Source organism: Atheta coriaria, unplaced genomic scaffold (genome assembly GCF_025399875.1).
Source record: "Atheta coriaria isolate IRGN ID8LTWV9N9 unplaced genomic scaffold, Caltech_Dcor_3.1 hic_scaffold_2_pilon, whole genome shotgun sequence".
NCBI classification, from domain to species: Eukaryota; Metazoa; Arthropoda; class Insecta; order Coleoptera; family Staphylinidae; genus Dalotia; species Dalotia coriaria.
In genome coordinates, this window is record NW_027045444.1 from 3,507,043 (window position 1) to 3,519,299 (window position 12,257).

Here is a 12,257-nt window from a genome sequence, read left to right on the forward strand (position 1 = left end):
TGCTCGTAATTGACTTCAACCACACAAACACACAGCGCACGAATCAAATTCGAAAGGATTTCGCGTTCGAGTCAAGCACGACTTGTTCCTTTCAAAATAATTAACAATAAACAATAAACAACGACATGCAACGAATGACAACTTTAATTATATTAACGTAATTGTTAAATTGTTAAATGTTTAGTGGATGAAGATTTTTGCGTGAGTTTTTTTTCTTCAACGTTTTCTCTTGTTTCTCGCTCTTCCTCGTTTCGGTGATGGTTACGCTTGGATTCTGCGTTCGGGAGGCGGGATGTCTTCGCGGGGGACGCGGTTATAAATCGCGAGCGCCCGCCGGCGGTCATCTAGTCGGACAGCACACGCCGCGCTTGCTTAACTTCTGCTCTTCGTGAGTCAGTACACTTTTTCAAGTTGGTTTTGATTTTTGCTGCGTCGCAAAATGAAAGCTTTCGTTGTTTTCGCCGTCGTCTGCGTGGCGGCTGTTCTCGCCGAGGAGGCAGCCAAGCCTGCCGCCGCCGAAGAGGCCAAGGGGAAGACCTACAAGAGGCTCATTCCTGCTGATGTACTCAGAGGTAAATTTTTCTTATTTTTAATTAAATTTATGAAAAAAATTGAATTTTGTTTTGAAAAGAGTTGAATGTTGATAGTTTTAGAAGTAGGTCAGAGTAATTACGGGTACGTGTACCTCTAGTATTACTAGTGCTTCATATAAACACGTTTCTGTACTTGTACATCCAGTTTTTTTTTAATGATTTGATGTAAAAAATGAAAAAATTGATTGATTTTTATTCAGAAAATAGAGTAGTCTGTGTTTTTAAAATTTAATTTCGTTGTAACTTTTTTGTTTATTATTATTTTTGCACCAAATTTCATACAGATATAAACAATTAGTTTGTTTATAATTTAACGCCAAATTTATTCAAATATTTTATTAATAACCAAAGATATTACACTTAATTAATTAATAACTTAAAATATGCAACGTATTATTAATTTTGTTATAACTCATTTTTTTATTAATAATTTTAAACAGAATTCAGCAAACATATAAACAATTAAATTATTTATCATATGACGTTTAAATATTTCAAATATTTTATCTACAACAAAAGTTATTTGAGTTTAAAGTTGAAAATGTGTAAAATATGCAAATATTTTATTTTTTTGTTTATAACTTTAGTAATAATAATTATTTAGCAAAAATATTTTGTTCCAACATAAACGATTAATTATACTATAAACTGCCGTTTACGGAAGTTAAAAATTCCGTCTAGAACCGGAGATATTCATTAGTAAACCAGTCAGACATTTAATCATTCCACTTTTTTGCTTCCATTAATGTTTTTTTTTTACAAATAATTCGCTTGTGAAAGGTAAAAGTTGAAACTTTAATATATTTAACTTGTCTGCTGTTGTTGCTAAAAGTGAAATCAGAATGATAAATGGCGAACACACCCAAAATACCAACTTAAGTCAACTTAACTTGACTTAAGCACGAACAAGAACAAGAGAATAAAATGGCAATAAACAGAACGAGTACAAGTTAATAAAAACGCGTTGAAATTAACGAAAAGATTTGCATTTGTTGCGCAACGACTTAAGTCAACTTAACTTAACTTAAGTCATATGACTTAAGTACGTAAAATTTAGTTTAAAATTTAAGTAGAATTATTTTACTCAGAATTAAATTATTTTTTTGTTTGCAATTGATGCCAAAAATGGCAAAACAGGAAAGTGACTTAAGTTTCACTCTCGAATATTCTTCACTTACTTACAACATAAGCACATATACAAAGTGTTCCGTGATGGCACTTCAACTGAGTTTTGATTTGATTTGTTTAAATTTGTTCAAATCAACTTGACTTAAGTATGGATTAGTATAAAGTGTATCCACTTATGTACTTAAGTGGATTCCACGTTTCGAAAAGTCGATTGCACTTGATTATCACACCGCTAATTAACTGCTGCTCGAGTAACACACTTTCTGCGTCTTACTTTACTGCTACGGTTGCTTCATCACATTTTATACTCGGGTTTTTTATATATATTTAAATGCATTAAACTCTTAAGTTAAGTTAAGTTGAAAGTGATGTTCGAAATTTTACCGGTCGCGCTTGCGTAATCGAAGTTGAAGTGAAATGAAAAGGAAGTTGACTCACAGCTTTACTTAAGAGTTTCACTTGATGGAATATAATAAAATAACGCAATTATAATTTCATTTTTTTTATAAATTTTATTATAACTTCGTTGTTTATTATTATTTCTTAATGAAATTTGGTATAGTGGGAGATTATGACTTTGTTTATTAATTGTCGTTTAGAAAATTTCAAATATTTTATTTAGTATCAAAGTTATTTGAGGTTAAAGTTAGTTATTGCAAAATTGTGCATTATTCTAGTTTTATCAATATAAGTAGAATATTGACAATAATTTTTAAGTGAAATTTGGTGATAGTAAAGTCAAATAGATATTTTATCAACTGCAATTTAAAGAATTGAAATATTTAATCTATAACAAAAGTTATTTGTAATTGAAATTTTACTTGTTGGAATATAGCAAAATATTTAAATAATTTTTGTTAAATTTTGTTGTAACTTTGTTGTTTATTAATATATTTTAACAAAATTAGATGCACATATTGAGTGTAACTTTGTTTATAGAATGACATTTACAAAATTCAAATATTTGATTTATTATCTAAGATATTTGATATTAAAGTTGATTAATACAAAAACGTGCATTATTCTAGTTTTATCAACATAACTAGATTATTGATAATGATTTTCAAATAAAATTTTGCGATAATAAAGTACAATATTTATTTTATCAAGTACAGACTTAAAAAATATATTACAGATCCAAAAATATTTGGTGTTAAAATATGTTATACTAAAAATATATTTAAAAAAAAACACACTATTCATAAAAAATCTTATAACTTCTTTAATAATTATTTGATTTAAACACAAATTCGCAGAAATATCAACAATTAACCACTCTTTAAATCGTATTTTACAAAATTCGAATATTCCATCTGTAACAAAAGTTATTCACAATAAAACTTTAACAACAGAAAAAATGAATATATGCAACACATTCATCACTACCACAACACATATTTCATTATTTATTATAAACTATTCATGATTGTCCGCAGAATAATTACTAATCATTGCGTTGGCGCATACTTTGCATAATAATCCAACGCGTTTAGTCCAACATCAATAATTGACAAAATGGCGGCCGTGTCGCCAACACAATGCACAAATACGATCGCGTGCATTGCATCAAACAAAAGAACCACCAAACCGCACTCGCTGAATATTGTAAACCATAATCAGTAATTCGTAATAGTAATTATAATTAGATTCGTAGTCGTAGTATTCGTTACACGCTGTTACTACAAGCATACAGCTATTATTAGCTTGTAACATTTTTGCTTTGTGTCACAATCGCAGCCGGAAATCAAAAATTTTCATGTCGGACTAAAAGCTAACGAACTGTGATGTGATGCGATGATCATTCGAGTCGAAGAACACAATTGTGATGATATAATCAACGCATAAATTACTAATATACGCGTGGTGTATGTTGGGTTGCATATGTTTTTCATGCAAGTATTGATTTGGACAGAGTGTATGTTTGTAAATAGTTTAAACATTTCCCAGAAGTGTTGTCAACGTCTATTAGCATTGGTTAATGTAGGAAAAGTCCACTTGAGATGAATTTCAACGAGGCTGCAAGGTCACCGTTTATTTATTCATTTAATTCATTCGTTTAGCGTTTATTGTTGCTAATTTCGTTTCCTGTTGATAATATTCATGATTTCTTCACTGTTATACACCGCAGCCATCTTGTTTTTATGTTTTTTATCAGTTTTTTGTACTTTGATGCTAAGCGGCCATTTTGTTTTGTTTCAGACTTCCCTGGAATGTGTTTCGCTAGCACCAAGTGCGCCACAGTTGAACCTGGTAAATCCTGGGACCTCACCCCGTTCTGTGGTCGTTCCACCTGCGTTTTGAGTGAAGACAAACCACCGCGTCTGCTTGAATTGGTCGAGGATTGTGGACCATTGCCATTGGCCAACCCCAAGTGCAAATTGGACGAAGAGAAGACCAACAAAACCGCGCCGTTCCCAGGATGTTGCCCGACCTTCAAGTGCGAAGATGGCGCTGTGTTGGAATACCCGGAGATCCCGACCGTTGCACCTGTCCCTGATGAGGTCACACCTAAAACAGCTTAGATTACGCTATTGACGTTTTGACACCCGAACAGCGACAACATCGAAGTAAATTTAATTTATTACGGGTGATGAATACGATGTAATGTTTTTTTTTTGTTTAACTCATCTGTGCACTATCTACAGTTCTCTTTTTTTAGTTTTTTTTTGTGTTTTTGTACGATAAATGATTATGTGAACAATTTTTTGTGATAAAATCGATTAAAATCTACAAACAATTGGTGATTATATTCATTTTTTCCTGGAATATGGTTGTGGTTTTTCAATTATTTTCTTTATTTTGGTATAACTATTGTTTCAATTGGTATAATTTAACCATATTTGGTGTGAATATGAACAATTAGTTGTACTTTTATTAGATGTAAGCAAAAGTATAATTTTTTTTTATAGTACTATTTCTGCTCTTTGGTAAACAACAATAGTTTTTCCTATTTGAAACAGTTTGTATAGAAAACAATTCGTATCTTTCGAATAAGTTAAGCAATTTAGGAGTTCTTTTCGTTATATAATAGATAAAAAGTTTTTCAAAAACCAGCACACCTTTGTTGCCTCTTGAATCAACGAGAAGTGCCCTTAAATGCCCTTCAAAAAGTAATTTTTCTTCAATTTTGATAAATTTGCATACCAAACAGCTCATATCCCTCATATTAATTAAGTAATTTAGAGTCTCTTATGAACATGTAATATTTAAAGAGTCCCTTAAAAATCTGTCACTTTTACGATCCCTTAAATGTGCGGGAAATGCCCTAAAATGCCCATCAAAAATTTATTTTTTTCAAATCTTGAACATTTTGGCAATTTCGGGTTTCTTATCATTATATAATAGTTAAGGAGTTTCTTAATTACCTTTCAGCTTTTCTATTCCTTTACCCTCTAAACTCTTGGGAAGTGCCCTAAAAATCCCTTCAAAAGTTGTAATTTTTTGAAAATTTCTAAAAGTTGCCGTGGAAAACACCCTGTATCATCTGTAAAAATAGTGCAATTTAGGTTTTTCCTACGCTAGTTTATTGATGAAGAGTGCTTTTACAAAATGAATACCCAATCCACCCTCTAAACCCAAGGGAAGTGCCTTAAAAGTCTCTTCAAAAGTCGATATTTTATGAATGTTTCTAAAAGTTGCCGTGGAAAACACCCCGTATCTCCTGTAAAAAATGCAATGGGGTTTTCCTGCGTCAAATTTAGGAGTCTTTGTACCTAATCCACCCTGCGTCAACTATATTTTTCAGATTTTTGTGTTTATAATACTTTTCAGTATTATAATTATCTTTAGTCGAAGTACAAAGCCAAATATGTAATTTTTAATTGTTATATTAATATTTTTGTTAGAAAAGCAATTAAAAAAATTCTTGGGAATTATTTTTGTTTGAATTTTATTTCGTTTGAAATTATTTTCGCCTGAGCAACAGGGTCGAACTTTTTCCGATAAAATATTTTCGGTCGAAGAACAGAGTCAAACTTTTCGATTAAAATTTTTTCCTGCGAAGTCAAAATAAAACTTTAAATGCCCATAACTCCTGAACTAAAAAGGCTAAGGGAAAAGGACTTCAGATCCTGAATGCTTAAAAAATTCTCTTTTACATAAGCTATTAAAAACAACAAATTCTCAATTTATTATTTCGTGTATGTGTGAATTTGCATATGTGTGTGTGTCCAATTTCGGACCGAAACCAAGTAAAATCGAGTTGTGTTATCCGGATCCCAGAATGTCGAGGAGGTTGAAAACTTTCGCGGGACTTTTGACTATATCTTTCTCTCTCTGACTTTATATCACCCTCTCTCTCTGTAAGACTGAATTTGAAATCTATGTTCTGCCTCTCTCTTTCTCTCACCGTCTCTCTCTTTCATTTTGTTCAATTTTGCCTCGAAACTAAGGGAAAAATTGATTTTGGGTACCAGGAACCCAGAAGTGCGAGGAGGCTGAAAATTTTTGCGCGATCTTCGCACGAATTATAAATAATTCCGAATTATTTTTTTCCTTCGCCGGAAATTTTCAGATTTTAATGAAAAAATCTACAAAATGAGTACAAAATTAATGCTCTAAACCTATGGGAAGTGCCCTAAAAATCTCTTTAAAAGTTGCCATTTCTTAAAAATTTCTAAAAGTTGCTGTGGAAAACACCCCGTATCTCCTGTAAAAATAATGCAATTTTGGCTTTTCCTACGTAAACATATAGATGAAGAGTGCCTCTACAGAATAAGTATCAAATTCACCCTCTAAACCCATGGTAAGTGCCCTAAAAATCCCTTCAAAAGTAGCCATTTTTTAAAATTTTCTAAAAGTTGCCGTGGAAAACACCCCGTATCTCCTGTAAAAATAATGAAATTTGGGGTTTTTCTGCGTCAACTTATAGATGAAGAGAGCCTCTACAAAATGTGTACCTAATCCACCCTCTAAACCCTTGGGAAGTGCCCTAAAATGCCCACGGAAAATGACCATTTTTTACTCTATTTTTCAGATTTTTGTTAAAATACTGACTCCACTTTGGATTATAATTATCTTTAGTCGAAGTACAAAGCCAAATATGTAATATTTAATTGTTATAATAATATTTTTGTTAGAAAAGCAATAAAAAAATTCTTGGAAATTATTTTTGTTTGAATTTTATTTCGTTTGAAATTATTTTCGCCTGAACAACAGGGTCAAACCTTTTCCGATAAAATATTTTCGGTCGAAGAACAGGGTGGAACTTTTTCCGTTAAAATATTTTCGGTCGAAAAACAGGGTCAAACTTTTCGAATAACATATTTTTCTGCGAAGTCAAAATAAAATTTTAAATGCTTATAACTCCTGAACTAAAAGGACTAGAAGGAAAAGGACTTCAGATCCTAAATGCTTAAAAAATTCTCTATTACATAAGCTATTAAAAACATCAAATTCTCAATTTATTATTTCGTGTATGTGTGAATGCATGTGTGTGTGTGTCCAATTTCGGACCGAAACCAAGAAAAATCGAGTTGGGTTATCCGGATCCCAGAATGTCGAGGAGGTTGAAAACTTTCGCGGGATTTTTGACTATATCTTTCTTTGTCAGACTTTATATCACCTTCTCTCTGTAAACTTTCGCGGGATTTTCGACTGAATTTGAAATCTATTTTCTGCCTCTCTCTTTCTCTCTCCGTCTCTCTCTTTCATTTTGTTCAATTTTGCCTCGAAACTAAGGGAAAAATTGATTTAAATATTAGGAACCCAGAAATGCGAGGAGGCTGAAAATTTTTGCGCGATCTTCGCACGAATTCAAAATAATTCCGAATTATTTTTAAGAACTTCGCCGGAAATTTTCAGATTTCAATGAAAAAATGTGCCAAAAATGCCAACTTTTAAGGGGGTTTTTAAGACATTTCTAGGCCCTTTAGGGCACCGGAAATGATACCAAACGATGAATCAACTCTTTTTCTACCAAATAAAACAAAGAACAATCAAATTGAACCAGAAACAGCCGAGATACAGGGCGTTTTCGAGGGCGTGTTTCAAAGAATTGCAAAAAAGGCCGACTTTCATAGTAGGTTTTAAGGCATTTGTAGAGATTTTAGGGAGTTGAAAAGTACATAAAACGATGGAGCAGCTATTCTTCTATAAGATGAAACGAAGAACGCTCAAATTGAACCAGAAACAGCCGAGATACAGGGCGTTTTCGAGGGCGTGTTTTACAGAATTGCAAAAAAGGCCAACTTTCAAACTAGATTTTAGGGCATTTGTAGGGCTTTTAAGGGGTTAAAATCTACATCAAACGATGGAGCAACTATTCTTCTATAAAATAAAATAAAGAACGCTCAAATTGATCCAGAAACAGCCGAGATACAGGGTGTTTTCGAGGGCGTGTTTCAAAGAATTGCAAAAAAGGTCGACTTTCCAAGTAGATTTTAGGGCATTTATAGGGCCTTCAGAAGGTTAAAAAATATATGATGTGATGAAGCAACTCTTTCTCTACTAATGAGAGTAAAAAACAATCAAATTGACCTAAAAAGAGCAGAGATTTAGGGTGTTTCCGAGCGCATGTTTCAGTGAATTGCAAAAAGATCAACTTTCAAAGTAGATTTTAGGGCATTTATAGGACCTTTAGATGGGAAACGGATACATCAAATGGTGAAGCCATTCATGTTCTTTATAATAACATATAACGTGACAAAATTAAGCAAGAAACAATCAAGATACAGGGTTTTCGATTAAAATTTTTTCCTGCGAAGTCAAAATAAAACTTTAAATGCCATTAAAACCCAACTGAACTAAAAAGGCTAGAAGGAAAAGGACTTCAGATCCTGAATGCTTAAAAATTCTCTATTACATAAGCTATTCAAAACAACAAATTCTCAATTTATTATTTCGTGTATGTGTGAATTTGCATATGTGTGTGTGTCCAATTTCGGACCGAAACCAAGTAAAATCGAGTTGTGTTATCCGGATCCCAGAATGTCGAGGAGGTTGAAAACTTTCGCGGGACTTTTGACTATATCTTTCTCTCTCTGACTTTATATCACCCTCTCTCTCTGTAAACTTTCGCGGGATTTTCGACTGAATTTGAAATCTATGTTCTGCCTCTCTCTTTCTCTCTCCGTCTCTCTCTTTCATTTTGTTCAATTTTGCCTCGAAACTAAGGGAAAAATTGATTTAAATATTAGGAACCCAGAAATGCGAGGAGGCTGAAAATTTTTGCGCGATCTTCGCACGAATTATAAATAATTCCGAATTATTTTTAAAAACTTCGCCGTAAATTTTTAGATTTCAATGAAAAAATGCCAACTTTTAAGGGTGTTTTTAAGACATTTTAGGCCCTTCAGGGCACCGGAAATAACACCAAACGATGAATCAACTCTTTTTCTACCAAATAAAACAAAGAACAATCAAATTGAACTTGAAACAGCCGAGATACAGGGCGTTTTCGAGAGCGTGTTTCAAAGAATTGCAAAAAAGGCCGACTTTCAAAGTAGGTTTTAAGGCATTTGTAGGGCTTTAAGGGGTTGAAAAGTATATCAAGGGATGGAGCAACTATTCTTCTACAAGATAAAACAAAGAACGCTCAAATTGAACCAGAAACAGCCGAGATACAGGGCGTTTTCGAGGGCGTGTTTTACAAAATTGCAAAAATGGTCAACTTTCAAAGCAGATTTTAGGGCATTTGTAGGGCTTTTAGGAGGTTAAAATGTATATCAAACGATGGAGCAACTATTCTTCTATAAAATAAGATAAAGAAAGCTTAAATTGAACCCGAAACAGCCGAGATACAGGGTGTTTTTGAGGGCGTGTTTCAAGGAATTGCAAAAAAGGTCGACTTTCAAAGTAGATTTTAGGGCATTTATAGGGCCTGCAGGAGGTTAAAAGATATATGATGTGATGAAGCAACTCTTTCTCTACTAAAGAGAGTAAAAAAACAATCAAATTGACCTAAAAAGAGCAGAGATACAGGGTGTTTCCGAGCGCATGTTTCAGTGAATTGCAAAAAAGATCAACTTTCAAAGTAGATTTTAGGGCATTTATAGGACCTTTCGAAGGGAAACGGATACATCAAATGGTGAAGCCATTCATGTTCCTTATAATAACATATAACGTGACACAATTAAGCAAGAAACAATCGAGATACAGGGTATTTTCCACAGGACGCTTATAGCAAAAGAAAAATGTTCATAACAAAACGTATATTAATCAAATCGTTACAAATATTACATAAAAACAAACCTAATTAATTATTCTGTAAATTATAATTAGTATTAACTAATAAGGAAGTATGTTAATACATCAAATTAATTATTTTACATAAATAAATGCTTACAAAGTAAACACTACATGTATTGTGGGTTGCCTATAGACACACCTTATATTCAAAATAAATCCCACCAAAAAATCATTCAAAACTCGCATAAAATGTAAACTGAATCAAAAAACATGTGTGGGCTTTTATTACACACCTATAATAACAAAATCTATGTATAAACCGTTTATTTTCTTTTGTTTAACCAGTTTTCCAAACAATAATAAATTCCCACCAACACAGCGCCACACAGCATGATTTACCACGTTTAAATCCATGAAATTAATTCCATTTCTCCGCATTTAATTTCCTCTAACTCTACATTTTTTAACGCGTCACGTTCAGTGAACAGCACAATTTCGATGCTTAACTATGATAAGCATGTAAATTGGGTTGCAGCTGCACGATTGCCCGACTGCCAGTTCAAACACCTTCATCCACCCTCGCATAGCATACGCGATCCACATCCACCCTTGTGCTGCTTCGTGCTGCCGTCGGTTCCGTCTTCCGGCGCATTTGTTCCTCGTCGCACGCGCATCGATCGCGTGCGTCGCGACGCCGACGGCGTCCCGGCGGCGCGCCTCTCAACAATCGCTCGCAGTCTATTTCCAGCCGCTTTTCCAGCGCCAACTCGAAAATATTTTTCTCGCTCGTGCATTGAACCGCAACGCTACAAACATAAATTAATTAGCATACAACATTGCGTTGTAAATCGTGGCAAAAATGTGTTTTCATTTACGTTTAAGATGTGCGCGCGCTGGCGTAAACATCCGCAGTGAGAAAAGAAGCCCTCTGGGTTAACCTGTGTGCAATAACAGCTGAAACACAACAGGAAGTGATTAAAAAATGCATAAAAATAATAATAATACAAACACAAACATTATAAATGGATTGATTATTAACTAAAATTAATTATTTTATGTTTATTTGAGTAAATTGATGAATATTTTCAACATGGTGACTTAATTATTGTATGTGAATGGGTTTTGGATTGATTCAATGTTTTAAGTGTGTGCAAGTGATAAGAATTGAGAGATTTTGTTTGCTGGACGGCGGCTGATAGCCGATGAAGACGAATCGATACGATACGTTTAACATGTGCGAGCGCATCCATCCGGAGGCGGCGCATGCCGCAGGAAACACGTAAGTTTATGCAAAAGCATATTATCATAATATTTACGGCATAATTCGATTAAAAATGACAGTAATTTATTATTAAAACGAGAAAAATCGATGTTTAAGATTAATTTTTTGTTTGTAAGTTTGTATTGTTATTTATGTAATTTAAATTAACAGAAATGTGAGATTTAGCTTTAATACGAATTATATTTTGTATTTAAAGGAATTTATTGGATTAACGCGTCGAGTAAAATCGATTTTGATTAAAAATTTCATGGAAGACGCTTCAAATGTTTAATTTTGATGTAAAATAAATGAAATAATTAAGTGTTTCATTGAATTCGATGTAAAAATTAATTATTTCTTCGCTTTTTGTTGTTTTTTGTATGAAAAGTTATGAGTTTGTTATTTTGGTTGCAAAATTTTGTAAGTTTTTTTTTGTTTATTACTGGTTAAAGTAATTTATTAATGCTTAAAATACTGAAAAATATGTTTTGATCATTGCAATAATTAAAATAATATTGCATTTTATTTAATTTGTTAATAAATCTCTATACTTATATTTGTTATTAATATTTTCATCAAAAACTAAGTTTTTTTTATTATTAATTGCATAATTTTGGCAGAAAACAGATTTTTTAAACTTAAAATCACTTAAAACAACAAAATAGAAGAAGTTATTTGTATAAAAAAGGTTGATTTTAAAAGCAAATTTTAGGACCTTTTCAGGGCCTTTAGGAGGTCAAAAGGTATATCAACCAATGAAGTAACTCTTCTTCTACTAAATAAAACAAAGAACAATCGAATTGAACCGGAAACAGCCGAGATACAAGGTGTTTTCTAGCGCGTGTTTAATTTTTTTACTTTTAGAAAAAGTTGCTTTTCAAATCAAATTTTAGAGTATTTTTAATGCCTTCAGGAGGTCAAAAGTTAAATCAAACAATGAACCCATTCTTCCTCAACTGACTAAAATAAAGAACAATCGAATTGAACCGGAAACAGCCAAGATACAGGGTGTTTTCTAGCGCGTGTTTTGAAGATGTGCAGAAATGGTAGATTTTCAAATCAGCTTTTAGGGCCTTTTTAGGGTTTTTAGGAGCTCACAAGTTATATCAAATGATGAAGACACTCTTTCTCTTTATAATAACACAAAA

General features: G+C 32.7%; 1 protein-coding gene across 1 annotated transcript; it reads left to right on the forward strand.

Moving 5' to 3' along the window:
- Positions 1–339: 339 nt before the first annotated feature.
- Positions 340–4,458, forward strand: LOC135802805 (uncharacterized). Its single transcript, XM_065316434.1, has 2 exons — positions 340–572; positions 3,921–4,458. The coding sequence occupies exons 1-2, from the start codon at positions 440–442 to the stop codon at positions 4,241–4,243; spliced, it is 456 nt and encodes a 151-aa protein (XP_065172506.1). The 5' UTR covers positions 340–439; the 3' UTR covers positions 4,244–4,458.
- The last annotated feature ends 7,799 nt before the right edge of the window (positions 4,459–12,257 follow it).